The 15,000-nt window shown below is 43.5% G+C and overlaps 1 protein-coding gene across 3 annotated transcripts in view; it reads right to left on the reverse strand.

Annotated features, from left to right (window-relative positions):
* Positions 1 to 3,752: 3,752 nt before the first annotated feature.
* Positions 3,753 to 15,000, reverse strand: part of LOC138971870 (uncharacterized) — a 32,055-nt gene continuing 20,807 nt past the window's right edge. For all 3 annotated transcript variants that reach the window (XM_070344707.1, XM_070344706.1, XM_070344708.1), the window contains exons 3-9: positions 12,014 to 12,240; positions 10,218 to 10,401; positions 7,695 to 7,802; positions 7,084 to 7,231; positions 5,929 to 6,050; positions 4,366 to 4,645; positions 3,753 to 4,061 (exon numbers count right to left, since the gene is read on the reverse strand). In XM_070344707.1, the coding sequence (XP_070200808.1) occupies positions 3,791 to 4,061; positions 4,366 to 4,645; positions 5,929 to 6,050; positions 7,084 to 7,231; positions 7,695 to 7,802; positions 10,218 to 10,401; positions 12,014 to 12,240 (1,340 nt within the window). In that variant the 3' untranslated portion in view covers positions 3,753 to 3,790. The remainder of the gene's footprint in view (positions 4,062 to 4,365; positions 4,646 to 5,928; positions 6,051 to 7,083; positions 7,232 to 7,694; positions 7,803 to 10,217; positions 10,402 to 12,013; positions 12,241 to 15,000) is intronic.

The following is a 15,000-nucleotide window of genomic DNA, read 5'->3' on the forward strand; positions in this document are numbered from 1 at the left end:
GATTTAAGTACATTTAGTTTGCAAACTGTACTTGTCTTAAAGGTATACTGAATGCTTGTAGAAGAACTTGGCTTTTTTCCAAATACTTGTACTTGTATCACTGTACTAAGACAACACACTGGTGCACCATTATTCCTGTATTGTGATCAAGGACTGTTCTTTGCAATAAACAAAAACACTAGTACAATAATATCCTTCTGCTAATACAAAACACTAGTACAATAATATCCTTCTGCTAATACAAAACACTAATACTTTATTATTCCTGTACAAAGAAAAAACACTGGTGCACTATTATTATACCTGCAATTGGACAAAACACTAGATCTAGTACATTTATTTCCCTGTATTACATCAAATAACCAAAGGGAAGTAATCGCTCTTAATGCATACGACATGTGTAAAAGAGTAAGCGAGAGTTGTACGGAACCTTTTCTCCTGGCACCTGAGAGAATAACAAGCATTGAAATGAACAAGCGACTTTCATCCTCAAAAAAGGATGATCACCGCAAGCTCATATGCTCATCATTCTCCAAGGCACTCCAACTAACACCTACGTACACAGTCATATACAAGAACCAGCTTTTATTCTCGACCGGACTTAAGTCCTTAGATCAAGACTGGTTTTAAACAGAACAAACACACAAACACACACATAGTTACAGGGTCGCCTCGAAAGTATCAGTTAGAATTTCAAACAGAATGAGGCAGAGCGATGTTAAGATATCAAATAACCAAAGGGAAGTAATCGCTCTTAATGCATACGACATGTGTAATAGAGTAAGCGAGAGTTGTACGGAACCAGTCCGGTCGAGAATAAAAGCTGGCCGGTTCTTGTATATGACTGTGTACGTAGGTGTTAGTTGGAGTGCCTTGGAGAATGATGAGCATATGAGCTTGCGGTGATCATCCTTTTTTGAGGATGAAAGTCGCTTGTTCATTTCAATGCTTGTTATTCTCTCAGGTGCCAGGAGAAAAGGTTCCGTACAACTCTCGCTTACTCTATTACACAGGTCGTATGCATTAAGAGCGATTACTTGCCTTTGGTTATTTGATATCTTAACATCGCTCTGCCTCATTCTGTTTGAAATTCCCTGTATTACGACAAAACACTAGATCTAGTACATTTATTTCCCTGTATTACGACAAAACACTAGATCTAGTACATTTATTTCCCTGTATTACGACAAAACACTAGATCTAGTACATTTATTTCCCTGTATTACGACAAAACACTCCTAATCTTGAAAAAAGCCTTTCCTGTGTTGTTTATCATATTTTATCTGCGTTTTAGAGGGTTCTGTGCCCGGTATGCATTATCCGTTAACAGCTTTTTCTCACGGTTTTTAGACCAACTGCGACTACCAGTTCAGTTTCTACTTACAGATCAACTCCGACCTCCAGATCAACTCTGACCTCAGGAGCAACTCTATCCTCCAGATCAAGTCTGACCTCCAGATCAACTTCAATGTCAAGTTCAGTCTCAACGACGTCGTCAACGGGCATATCAACAACGTCGACGTCCGCTTCACGTCACCCTGCAGGACGGTGGAGCCGGAGCACATGCCGCTGTGTGAGCAACACGCACAAGCTGAACAATTCCCATCCCATCAACAAACGTCTCGGTCGCCTTGTCCGCAGTCTGACATTGGACTCTGCCAAGCTGTCTTCAGTAACCCGGAAGTTAACCAGCGCCCCTGACCCCCGACCTTCCTCCATGGCTACTGGGTCAGTCGCGGTGGCCATATTGGTAGTTGTCTTGGTATTCGTCGTCGGCGTCGACCTGGCTGGCTTCGTGGTGTGGTGGCAAACTGGGCGAAAGGTTGCTGATGGAGAAAAATAGTGTGTCTCTGTCTGTGTGTGTGTGTGTGGGGGGGGGGGATGTGAATTCCTTGTCTATCTTTTTCCCCTGATGCTGAATCGTTCTCAGATGAACCCCTACGTTCTCGAGACAAGTAACATCAACAACTATGACTTTTCAAAAGAATGACAAATCGAGGCGCAAACACAAACACAGACACAATCACACACACACACACACACACACACACACACACACACGCACACACACACACACAAACACACACACACGCACACACACACACACACACACACACTAACAACTAACCAACGTGAAATAAACACACACACACACACACACACACACACACACACACACACACACACACACACACACACACACACACACACATCCACACACACATATTTACACCTGACGGTTAGTAATATGAGTTATTTCTAATATGCTGACTGTTAGCAAATGCTAACAGGCATGTCGAGAAAAAATATATCAAGCATGAGCTTTTCAGGCGAATGCGGATATCGTTTGTGAGACATGCCTGTTATCATTTGCTAACAGTCAGCATATTAGAAATAACGGGTTTATGACCGTTTATTTCGACCAAAAGAAATTTCGAAGCGACCGCGCGAATTTGACAGAACAGCCGCAATGGGAACTTGAGCGCTCCTACCTGATTATGCCTGTCAGTCAAAGAATTCTCCTGACCTGGGTCAGCCAATCAGAGTCACACACCTGACGTGATGAATATTCACAGGTCAAATGCGTTTGACACACAACAATCCATATTCCCGTTACTACGTTACTATTTTTAGAAGGTCACTGCACGTTACTATTTTTAGAAGGTCTCCAGTGTTTTGCGCGTTTATCGGAATTGGAAAACGATCATACGTAGCGGCTGGTGTTCGACAAGTTTTTCCTGACAACAGTTATGTAGTTTCTGCATCATGTGACTTCTTTTCGTTGACATGTAACCGGCTATCACTGTAGAAGCAGAATACAAAATTCAAATAAATGAGGTTACGAAGGTATAAGGGTTTGAAAAGGTGCGTAACGCAGTCAGGTCATTTTGAGCTGGCCCCTGAATTCTAAGCTTAGGCCCTCGGAAGTGTCATTGTCGGGGAATTTGGGGCACATCAATCCGTTTACGGATTTCATGCGTACCCCTCACAAACGCTCTTTGTGTATTTTTAAATCCCAACCCGACCGTGCACCTTAAATCGATCAAAGAAATTCTGTTCAAAATATCGTTCATCATGTGAAAAGTATTTCAATTTAATATAATTCAATAAAACCTTATTCATCTATTAATACATAAATGTGTCTTTTTTGTGTGCATTATTCGCACTTTTACATACTGGTTGTATTTTTTCTTCTCATTTCTATTCCCCATTCTTCTCGTTTGGAAATCTCCTCCCCTATCACCGATACTATGGTTCAAACTTGGAGCAAGACACTTTTCTTTGAGTATCTCGCTCTGAAGATAGACTTGATCGAGATCTGAATAGTATCTCGCTCTGAAGATAGACTTGATCGAGATCTGAATAGTATCTCGCTCTGAAGATAGACTTGATCGAGATCTGAATAGTATCTCGCTCTGAAGATAGACTTGATTGAGATCTGAACGATAAACAAAGGGCAGTAAGCCCCCTTAAAGCATACGACATGAAAGGGAGGATGAAAGTCGCTTGTTCATTTCAATGCTTGTTATATCTCTCAGGTGCCAGGATATTGGTTCTGAATAACTCTCACTTACCCTTTGACACATGCTGTTTGCATTTAGAGCACATACTTTCCTTTGCTTATCAAATCTCTAAACAGCGCTCTGTCTAATCTGTTTAAGTATCTTGCTCTGCAGATAAACTTGTACAGTTCTTTTTGTTGTTTTTGGTCGATGCTAAATATCAATACCTGTTAAGAAGGAAACAGCCAATATCATTTGGTCTTTATTTAAACGTGAAATCTAAGTTATCAGAATACGCTTAAGCTCACAAGAACAGAGACAACAACCAAAGCAGCCATGTTTAGCGGGGGAAGGGAAGTAACTCCAGAGGTGCATTCTGGAATCTTGGGGCAGGGATCCGAGTAGTCCTTCACATCCAAACACGCCGAGCTCTTGGGCATTCCCAGCTTCATGTGGCCTTGGAGACGAGACCAGCCATCTGGGGCCGAGATGTGACCGCTTGCGCCAACGGGTGTCAGGTTCAAATCCTTCTGAAACTTGCGCAGGTTGAAGCTGCACCTGTTAGGAAACACACAACAACGACACAGGTTCAGGTGACATAATCAGTTGTGACGGTCAAATTATCAAAATGGGCATACACTATAACAGATGCGACAATAATCTGTGGATTTTTCTGTTTAAGCTTTGACAGTTGAAGTCTGATGAAAATCTGTGAGCCGCTGATACTGTACACACGACGCGAGCTTTATAGCGGTTTTGTACCAACACATATTGGCCAGAAGTCTGCTAAAAGCCGGTTGAAAATCTGAGGCACACAAGCACACAACGTGACCAGCGAAACCGAAAGAAAAGCATGCATCACCTTCCTTCAATAGGCATTGGGCAGGCCGCCCCAGAAAAGTTAGATCCCACTTGGTCAGAAGTCAGGAGCCCACGTTGTTCGTACAACAGGTAGGCGTAGATGCGCTTGGGATACTTGGCAGAAAAGGTGACCATCGATCCCAAGTAGCCCATAGTTGTGTTCCCTGTTTGTAGCATAGGGTCCCGGATGTTGATGACCTGCCAGTGCAGGTAGTAATTGGACTGGGAGGAGTTTGTCATCTCCTCTGTCACGTCCACAAACAGCAGAGTGAACATGCGGTCTGAAAGTGAAAGTCGGGTGAAATTCAAGAATGACTGTGAACAATGTTTTAGCATTGAGTTGTGTATTCATAACTGCTTTTTTTCAACAGTACAAAATTCGGTATTATAATATTTCTGACGGTGATCAGTATAAATCCATTGAAAAAACAAACGGAAATCTAATATCTGCGTGCATGTCACGATACCGTGGGAACTTAATTCAGCAAAACTTTGCATACGCAGAGTAACAACTTACAACAAAAATAATGGAAACAACCTGAGATACAAAAGGAATATAAGATTTGGCAACCCTTGCACATGTGTATGTATGTTGCAAATCAAAAGAGAGCACTATCTGACTCAAAGTGCATGAACCTTTGGGCAACATTCTACACAAATCAATATTTCATAAAGAATTTATTTTTCGTACTTTAGAAATTAAGATTGTTTTGAAAGTTAGTGATGTTTTATTTGGTATGCATTTTGTAATGGTGAAAAAGGCAACTATGTATAAATTGAACCACATTATCTTAATCGGAAAGATGTGCGTTAGTATATATAAAAAAACCAAATTCGTTTTTACCGTTGGAAAGTATTTTCAATAGGCAGTTACAGATAAGAAGCATTTTTGTGTGAGTGTTCGAAGAACAAAACGTTAAAAAAGTTAGCTTGTTGTACTCGATAAGTTGTATTGAATTCATTGTATGAGATATTGTTAATTGTTGTTATTTATTTGAAAAAAACAAAAGGAAAAAAAAATTAATAAAAGATACTCGTTAATCTATCAAAGGCCACAAACACGTTACGGGCGACGGGTCAGGTCTACACATACATACATAACCAGACCCCCCCCCCCCCCCCCCCCCTTGCAGTCTGATATACCCTCTTCTCTCACAGACAAATATTTATAGAAAAGCGAAAAAGCATCTTCCGGACAAAATCTTCGGGGTCTAAACACACAGTACGCAACATCCACCCCTCACAAACAGATATTCAGGCCAAACAAAAATGTTTTAACTTCCCTGACCGACACTATTGTTTCCTCCCCACCCGGGACCTTCCAAAAAAGAATATCCCTTAAAATGAACAACACTCAATTGTGCAGACTTGACAAGAAAAGTTCGTCTTCTCCGACATCCATGGGACATATTATCTCGCACGATATTCGGCTAGTAACAAGACACACGTGACTGTACACATAAAACCCAAATGTCAATCAAGGAAAAGAAAAAAAGAATGTTGCCGAGTCGTCGGAAACAAACTTTTCTTGTGTGGCCTTATAAAGAAGAGCAAAGCATCTTACGAGCGAAGTAGTAGGGGTCGTCTCTCAGCGGTGTAGGAACGAGACGAACGTGTGGAGTCATACGTGTGAACACGGGTTCCACCATGGCCATGAACCGTGAATCGGCGTGCCTCGTGTTTTTCCTGTCAACACACTTCGGTTTGTTATTCCGTGAAGTGTGTCACTTTTGTCATCGCCGTCATCGTCATCTTTGTCGTCAACGTCGTCATCGTCGCCATAATCATAATCGTGATATCTTATGGAGAGTTACAGGACTTGCATGCGCAAGACAAATCACTATTTTGTGCAACTAAATTCCACTGAACGATATCGCACATGACTGTAGGAAACTTATCTAACCTTACCCTTTCTTGCCTTCCCTAGTCAGGGCGCGACATTGTCGTTGCCAATGTACTTAGACTAACAACAAACAGTCACAGAATGCCAAGTAAACCTTTCCCTCCCCGCTCTTCCCTTTTCGGAAGAGATACATTGGCATTGCCTGTGACCAACAACATCAGCCACAGAATGCCCAGTAAAATCTGTCCCTCCCTTGCCTTTGCTATTCGGGAGAGTGACATTGTCATTGTGTACGACTACAGTCACAGAATGCCGAGTAAAGCTATCCCCCCCTTGCTTTCCCTATGCGGGAGAGAGATATTGTCAATGCCTGAGACTAACAACAACAGTCACAGAATACCGAGTAAAGCTATCCCCCCCTTGCTTTCCCTATGCGGGAGAGAGATATTGTCAATGCCTGAGACTAACAACATCAGTCACAGAAGGCCGAGTAAAGCTATCCCTCCCTTGCTATCCCTATGCGGGAGAGATATATTGTCAATGCCTGAGACTAACAACATCAGTCACAGAAGGCCGAGTAAAGCTATCCCTCCCTTGCTATCCCTATGCGGGAGAGATATATTGTCAATGCCTGAGACTAACAACATCAGTCACAGAAGGCCGAGTAAAGTTTGTCGTCCCTTGCTTTCCCTTTTTTGGGGCGCGACGTTATATGTCATTGCCTTTGACGAACACAGTCTCGGAACAACGACAGCGACAGGAATCAGCTTGGCGGAAGCACACGCGGATCGAGGAAAATTGCCAACGACAAGAAATCCCCGTGAAACAAAATCACCAACAAAGGAATAAGGACCAGAACTTGGTCAGAGAACTCACGGAACAGTGTGATTCTGGCAGCAGGACATGGCGGAGAACTCGGGAGGGGAGTAGGTGACTTCCACTGACACGGTCAACTCGTCCACAGACAGGTTGAAGTCAGTGTCTGACACGTTGAGGAAGGGAACATCTGTTCTTTGCCGCAGCGCTGCAAAGACACACGTCACTTTTATCTTCACCATCATCATCATCATCATCATCATCATCATCATCATCATCATCATCATCATCATCATCCTTGTTATGACTTGAAAGCGCAACTAAAATAAGATTTGACACGCACACGTACGTACACACACACACACACACACACATAAGCACACACACACACATAAGCACACACACACACAAACACACACACATAAGCACACACACACACACAAGCACACACACAACAACAACAACAACAACACACTCATAAAAACGCACACACGCGCACAAACACACACAAATACACACTCACATACACACGCACAAACACACACACAAACACACACACACGCACACACACACACACACACACACACACACACACACGCACACACACGCACGCACGCACGCACACACACACACACACACACACATACACACACACACACAAGAAGTATCACCTATCGTAGTCAGGTGAGGACAGTAGTTGACCAGGTGCATGCCCCGTCCAGTCATCATGGCCGAGTACTCGTCCACCTCAGTTGTCACCAGGCCGATTCCAACAGGGCCTTTCGTGTTTGAAAGAAGAGAAAAAAAGTCGCGTGAAGCGATATCAAAACAATATCTGCATGAAACTAAAAACAAGGGAACGCTGAAAACTCCGAATCAGTCATCACCGAGATCGGTAAGACCTGACTAAACCCGTAAACCGAGACAAGGCATACACCAGTTAACAGTTTCGGCGTTAACATGGAACAAAGAAGGAAACGGAAGTACAAAAACACTCTCACAAACTCAAAAACGATTTCCGCATGCGTTCAAATCAAAGGAAACAAAAGGAAAATTCGAGTGTTTTTGTGCCCGATGTAATCCAAAGAACATTTGCACTCTTTCTTCGGACACTCAAAAGCAACTTCATGGCTGGAAGACTACAAAATTGGAATTCCTATAGACTGAATCTACGCGTTGAAATCAACCGGAAACTATCATTATATTTGTGTTTGTTTGTTTGTTTGTTTGTTTGCTTAACGCCCAGCCGACCACGAAGGGCCATATCAGGGCGGTGCTGCTTTGACATATAACGTGCGCCACACACAAGACAGAAGTCCCAGCACAGGCTTCATGTCTCACCCAGTCACATTATTCTGACACCGGACCAACCAGTCCTAGCACTAACCCCATAATGCCAGACGCCAGGCGGAGCAGCCACTAGATTGCCAATTTTAAAGCCTTAGGTATCACCCGGCCGGAGTTCGAACCCACGACCTCCCGATCACGGGGCGGACGCCTTACCACTAGGCCAACCGTGCCGGTCTATCATTAAATGGATGTATTCTCAAAAAATGCTCGTAAAAACGATCTGCGCATAAGCCAAGTCCAAAAGGCCGCGGAACTGTTAATCGGTGTATAGGTCCTACCGTATTTTCGGGATGTTAAGGCGCTTAATTCGTTGTAAAAAGGCGCAACACCCATTTTAAGGTTAAAATAAAAAAAAACAATCCGCACAATAGGCGCTTCCCGTGTATTGTCCGCACCTCAAAGGAAGACTACAGAGTGGGATTAGAGTTGCTCCCCATGTGCGGCGAGATCAAAGAAACTGCATAGTAATAGCTGGTTGGCCTTGTGACATCAGTCAATGACCCATACTTTTCAGCTGAGATCAGCTGGCTGTCCTAGTTCACAGACACTGACCTTCTGACCCTGAGTAATTAGCATCATACCTTGTTTAAAACATCCTTTTAGACCGTTTACAGTTATATCGATTCCAAGTTAATGCAGCCCGAATAGAAGAATTCCGAAAATAACTCCGTCGGGTTATTATGGGTTGAGCGAGAGTGACCTTTTCTTGCAAAACCTCGTACACATATTCGAGGGGTCAATCCCTAACGATGGGTTTGTCGGAAACACGCACGTGTTTCCTTCACTGTATCATACCCCTCGCCAGTGATTGGTCCCTCCAATATTTGAACGATGTTTTGCAAGAAAATGTCACTTTTCTACTAGTCCGTAATAGGCACAGTACCTGTCGGACATGGAGCATTTAACACAAAGTTCGCTCTTCTACTAGTCCCTAATAGGCACAGTACCTGTCGGACATGGAGCATTTAACACAAAGTTCGCTCTTCTACTAGTCCCTAATAGGCACAGTACCTGTCGGACATGGAGCATTTAACACAAAGTTCGCTCTTCTACTAGTCCCTAATAGGCACAGTACCTGTCGGACATGGAGCATTTAACACAAAGTTCGCTCTTCTACTAGTCCCTAATAGGCACAGTACCTGTCGGACATGGATCATTTAACACAAAGTTCGCTCTTCTACTAGTACCTAATAGGCACAGTACCTGTCGGACATGGAGCATTTAACACAAAGTTCGCTCTTCAACTAGTCCCTAATAGGCACAATACATGTCGGACATGGAGCATTTAACACAAAGTTCGCTCTTCTACTAGTCCCTAATAGGCACAGTACCTGTCGGACATGGAGCATTTAACACAAAGTTCGCTCTTCTACTAGTCCCTAATAGGCACAGTACCTGTCGGACATGGAGCATTTAACACAAAGTTCGCTCTTCTACTAGTCCCTAATAGGCACAATACATGTCGGACATGGAGCATTTAACACACAGTTCGCTCTTCTACTAGTCCCTAATAGGCACAATACATGTCGGACATGGAGCATTTAACACAAAGTTCGCTCTTCTACTAGTCCCTAATAGGCACAATACATGTCGGACATGGAGCATTTAACACAAAGTTCGCTCTTCTACTAGTCCCTAATAGGCACAGAACCTGTCGGACATGGAGCATTTAACACAAAGTTCGCTCTTCTACTAGTCCCTAATAGGCACAATACATGTCGGACATGGAGCATTTAACACAAAGTTCGCTCTCCCACAAACCCATACAAACCCGACGGAGGTATTTCCGAACATCGTCTATTTCCATGAGGGTGACTCCACATGACTATACTGTGATCTCTTACCAGTCAGGTTCATGTGATCGACTAAAAGGTTGAGCTTCACGTGACCATCCATCATGTGCAGGTTTCGTACAAAGTCAAAGGCTGCCGAGATGTCAGGGAGTGTGGTGCTCTGCTCGTACAAAGCCAGCACGTAGGGGTTTTTCCGCATGTAGGGGTTCAAGGGACCAGCGTAGGGTATCACCTCCTGCACAACAAGGGGTCGTGTGTGGAGTATTAGTGAGTGTAACAAAAGTTAAGAGAGAGAGAGAGAGAGAGAGAGAGAGAGAGAGAGAGAGAGGGGGGGCAGAGACAGAGACTGAGAGACAGAAAGAAAGGGAAATCGAAAGATTGAGAGACGAACAGACAGAGAATCAGAGAGAAAGGGGCACACTGTGAGAGAGAGAGACTGAGAGAGGAACAGACTGTGAGACAGGGGGACAGAAATAAAAAGAGAGAAACAAAGAGAGAGAGATTCTATATTCACCTATGCTCCTTCAAGTGTTCTGCCCTTGATTCCTTAGACAGAGTTATTGATAAATATGGTCTGTTCATCTGTGCTTCGTCTGGTTATCTGCCCTTGATTCCCTAGCCAGAGTTATTGATAAATATGGTCTGTTCATCTGTGGTTCGTCTGGTTATCTGCCCTTGATTCCCTAGCCAGAGTTATTGATAAATATGGTCTGTTCATCTGTGCTTCGTCTGTTTATCTGCCCTTAATTCCCCAGACAGAGTTATTGATAAATATGGTCTGTTCATCTGTGCTTCGTCTGGTTATCTGCCCTTGATTCCCTAGCCAGAGTTATTGATAAATATGGTCTGTTCATCTGTGCTTCGTCTGTTTATCTGCCCTTAATTCCCCAGACAGAGTTATTGATAAATATGGTCTGTTCATCTGTGCTTCGTCTGGTTATCTGCCCTTGATTCCCTGGACAGAGTTATTGATAAATATGGTCTGTTCATCTGTGCTTCGTCTGGTTATCTGCCCTTAATTATTCCCTAGACAGAGTTAAAGATAAATATGGTCTGTTCATCTGTGCTTCGTCTGGTTATCTGCCCTTAATTATTCCCTAGACAGAGTTAAAGATAAATATGGTCTGTTCATCTGTGCTTCGTCTGGTTATCTGCCCCTAATTCCCCAGACAGAGTTATTGATACATATGGTCTGTTCATCTGTGCTTCGTCTGGTTATCTGCCCTTAATTCCCTAGACAGAGTTATTGATAAATATGGTCTGTTCATCTGTGCTTCGTCTGGTTATCTGCCCTTAATTCCCCAGACAGAGTTATTGATAAATATGGTCTGTTCATCTGTGCTTCGTCTGGTTATCTGCCCTTGATTCCCTAGACAGGAAAAGGTTAAGGTAGTCCCAAAACCGTATTTAGTCATAGGGGAGCGAGATGTCAGCGATCTCATCTACTCTCGGGCCAGCTTTATGAGGGCGGCGCCCACTCCTATCCCTTGCTGCCTTGGCCTTCCCCGCCCCTCAATAGGGTCAGGCTGATGGATTAAGAGCGCTCCAATAAATCGTGTACTTGTATTCGCCCCTAAACAGAGTTATTTCTGAATATGATCTATCTTTACCTGTCCAACTTCAAGTGCTCTGTCCTTGATTCCTGAACAGTGGTATTGTTAAACATGATCTGTCTTTACCTGTCTATCTTTACCTTTTCATCTGTCTACATTTACCTGTCTATCTGTCCATCTTTACCTGTCTATCTGTCCATCTTTACCTGTCTATCTGTCTATGTTTACCTGTCTATCTGTCCATCTTTACCTGTCTATCTGTCCATCTTTACCTGTCTATCGGTCTATGTTTACCTGTCCATCTTTAAGTGACCCGCCCTTGATGTTGACCCACATCCCCTGCAGCATGAAGTGACCCGCGTCCCAGAAGACCAGGGTGTAGGCAGCATCTGTCTTTGACGTCCACATTACGTCTGGACGATGCTGTAAGGACCAGGCGTTGTCGTGTACGGAGTGCACAGAGTCGATCGTCGTGTTCAGGGCTGGCACCTCCACTCGAGTGCCGCAACCCATGAAGGACCCTGAAGAACACGTGTACAGTGCATATGATGAGAGCTGGGACCTCTGCAGAAAACGTGTACAGTGCATATGATGAGAGCTGGGACCTCTGCAGAAAACGTGTACAGTGCATATGATGAGAGCTGGGACCTCTGCAGAAAACGTGTACATTGCATATGATGAGAGCTGGGACCTCTGCAGAAAACGTGTACAGTGCATATGATGAGAGCTGGGACCTCTGCAGAAAACGTGCACAGTGCATATGATGAGAGCTGGGACCTCTGCAGAAAACGTGTACAGTGCATATGATGAGAGCTGGGACCTCTGCTGAAAACGTGTACAGTGCATAGGTTCAGGAGTGGGACCTTTGCAGAAAACGTGTACAGTACATATGTTCAGGGCTGGGACCTCTGCAGAAAACGTGTACAGTGCATATGATCAGGGCTGGGACCTTTGCAGAAAACGTGCACAGTACAGTGCATATGTTCAGGGCTGGGACCTTTCCATAAAACGTGTACAGTACAGTGCATATGTTCAGGGCTGGGACCTTTGCAGAAAACGTGTACAGTGCATATGTTCAGGGCTGGGACCTTTGCAGAAAACGTGTACAGTGCATATGTTCAGGGCTAAGACCTTTGCAGAAAACGTGGACAGTGCATAAGTTCAGGGCTGGGACCTTAGCAGAAAACGTGTACAGTGCATATGTTCAGGGCTGGGACCTTTGCAGAAAACGTGTACAGTGCATATGTTCAGGGCTGGGACCTTTGCAGAAAACGTGTACAGTGCATATGTTCAGGAGTGGGACCTTTGCAGAAAACGTGTACAGTACATATGTTCAGGGCTGGGACCTTTGCAGAAAACGTGGACAGTGCATATGTTCAGGGCTGAGACCTTTGCAGAAAACGTGTACAGTGCATATATTCAGGAGTTGGACCTTTGCAGAAAACGTGTACAGTACATATGTTCAGGGCTGGGACCTTTGCAGAAAACGTGGACAGTGCATAATTATGTTCAGGGCTGAGACCTTTGCAGAAAACGTGTACAGTGCATATGTTCAGGAGTGGGACCTTTGCAGAAAACGTGGACAGTGCATATGTTCAGGGCTGGGACCTTTGCAGAAAACGTGGACAGTGGATATGTTCAGGGCTGGAACCTTCGCAGAAAACGTGTACAGTGCATATGTTCAGGGCTGGGACCTTTGCAAAAAACGTGTACAGTGCATGTGTTCAGGGCTGGGACCTTTGCAGAAAACGTGTACAGTGCATGTGTTCAGGAGTGGGACCTTTGCAGAAAACGTGGACAGTACATATGTTCAGGAGTGGGACCTCTGCAGAAAACATGTACATTGCTTAGTAATATTATATTGAGGGCGGGTACTTTCACGTGAGAGCCGTAAGGACCCTACAGAAAACGTGTAAATTGCTCAGCAATATTGTGTCCGAGCTGGCACCTCCACGCAAGTGCCGCAAGTCATGACAGAGCCTGCAAAAAACGTCTAAAGTGCATATTATGTTGGGGTTGAGACCCCCGCAGAAAACATGTAAAGTATACTACCTATGGGTTTGTGGTGGCATCATACGCCGCCGTACAAACAGGCCTCAGTAAGTGCGTGTGTCGGGGTAGAAATATATCTTTCGGTATGGAACACACACACACACACACACACACACACACACACACACACACACACACACACACACACACACACACACACACACACACACACACACACACACTGACACCTTGAAAAGCTCTCTAACAAACGAGCCATATACAGCACCGGTGAATTTTAAAATAAATGAGGCAGAGCGCTATTCAAAGATCTGAGAAACAAAGGGAAGTATAAGTGCTCTATATGCACACAGCATGTGTAATAGACTAAGTGCCATATTGAGTTATGCGAAACCAGTCTCCTGCAGAGAGAATAACAAGCACTGATGTAGATTAAATTAAAGATAGGGAAAAGTGTAATGGTATTAGGTATGTTTTAAGAAGAGACTATATTTAATATTATTACAGGATTTTGGATGAAAGGACCCATGAAGAAGGATGCTTCCCGCCCGTTAAAAAAAATATAACAAAATAGAAAAGGCGCAAAAAAGTAAGGTTTGTAGCAGCATGCATGCAATAGACTGAGGTCCAAAAAAAGAAGAAAACAAGTCGCGTAAGGCGAAATTACTACATTTAGTCAAGCTGTCGAACTCACAGAATAAAACTGAACGCACTACATTTTTTCACCAAGACCGCGTACTCGTAGTTTCGTCAGTCCACCGCTCGTGGCAAAGGCAGTGAAATCGACAAGCCAGAATAGTGCGGTAATGGTCGCGCTGAGCGGGATCAGCACGCTTTTCTGTACCTCTCTTCGTTTTAAGTTTCTTAGCGTTTTTTTAATCCAAACATATCATATCTATATGTTTTTGGAATCAGGAACCGACAATGAATAAGATGAAATTGTTTTTAAATCGATTTCGGACATGTTATTTTTAATCATAATTTTTATATTTTTAATTTTCAGAGCTTGTTTTTAATCGAAATATAACATATTTATATGTTTTTGGAATTAGAAAATGATGAAGAATAAGATTAACGTAATTTTGGATTGTTTTGTAAAAAAATGATTTTAAGTACAATTTTCAGATTTTTAATGACCAAAGTCATTAATTAATTTTTAAGCCTCCAAGCTGAAATGCAATACCAAAGTCCGGCCTTCGTCGAAGATTGCTTGGCCAAAATGTATTTGATTGAAAAATGAGGGTGTGACAGTGCTGCCTCAACTTTTATTA

The sequence above is a fragment of the Littorina saxatilis genome, linkage group LG7, assembly GCF_037325665.1.
Source record: "Littorina saxatilis isolate snail1 linkage group LG7, US_GU_Lsax_2.0, whole genome shotgun sequence".
In the NCBI taxonomy this organism is placed as follows: Eukaryota; Metazoa; Mollusca; class Gastropoda; order Littorinimorpha; family Littorinidae; genus Littorina; species Littorina saxatilis.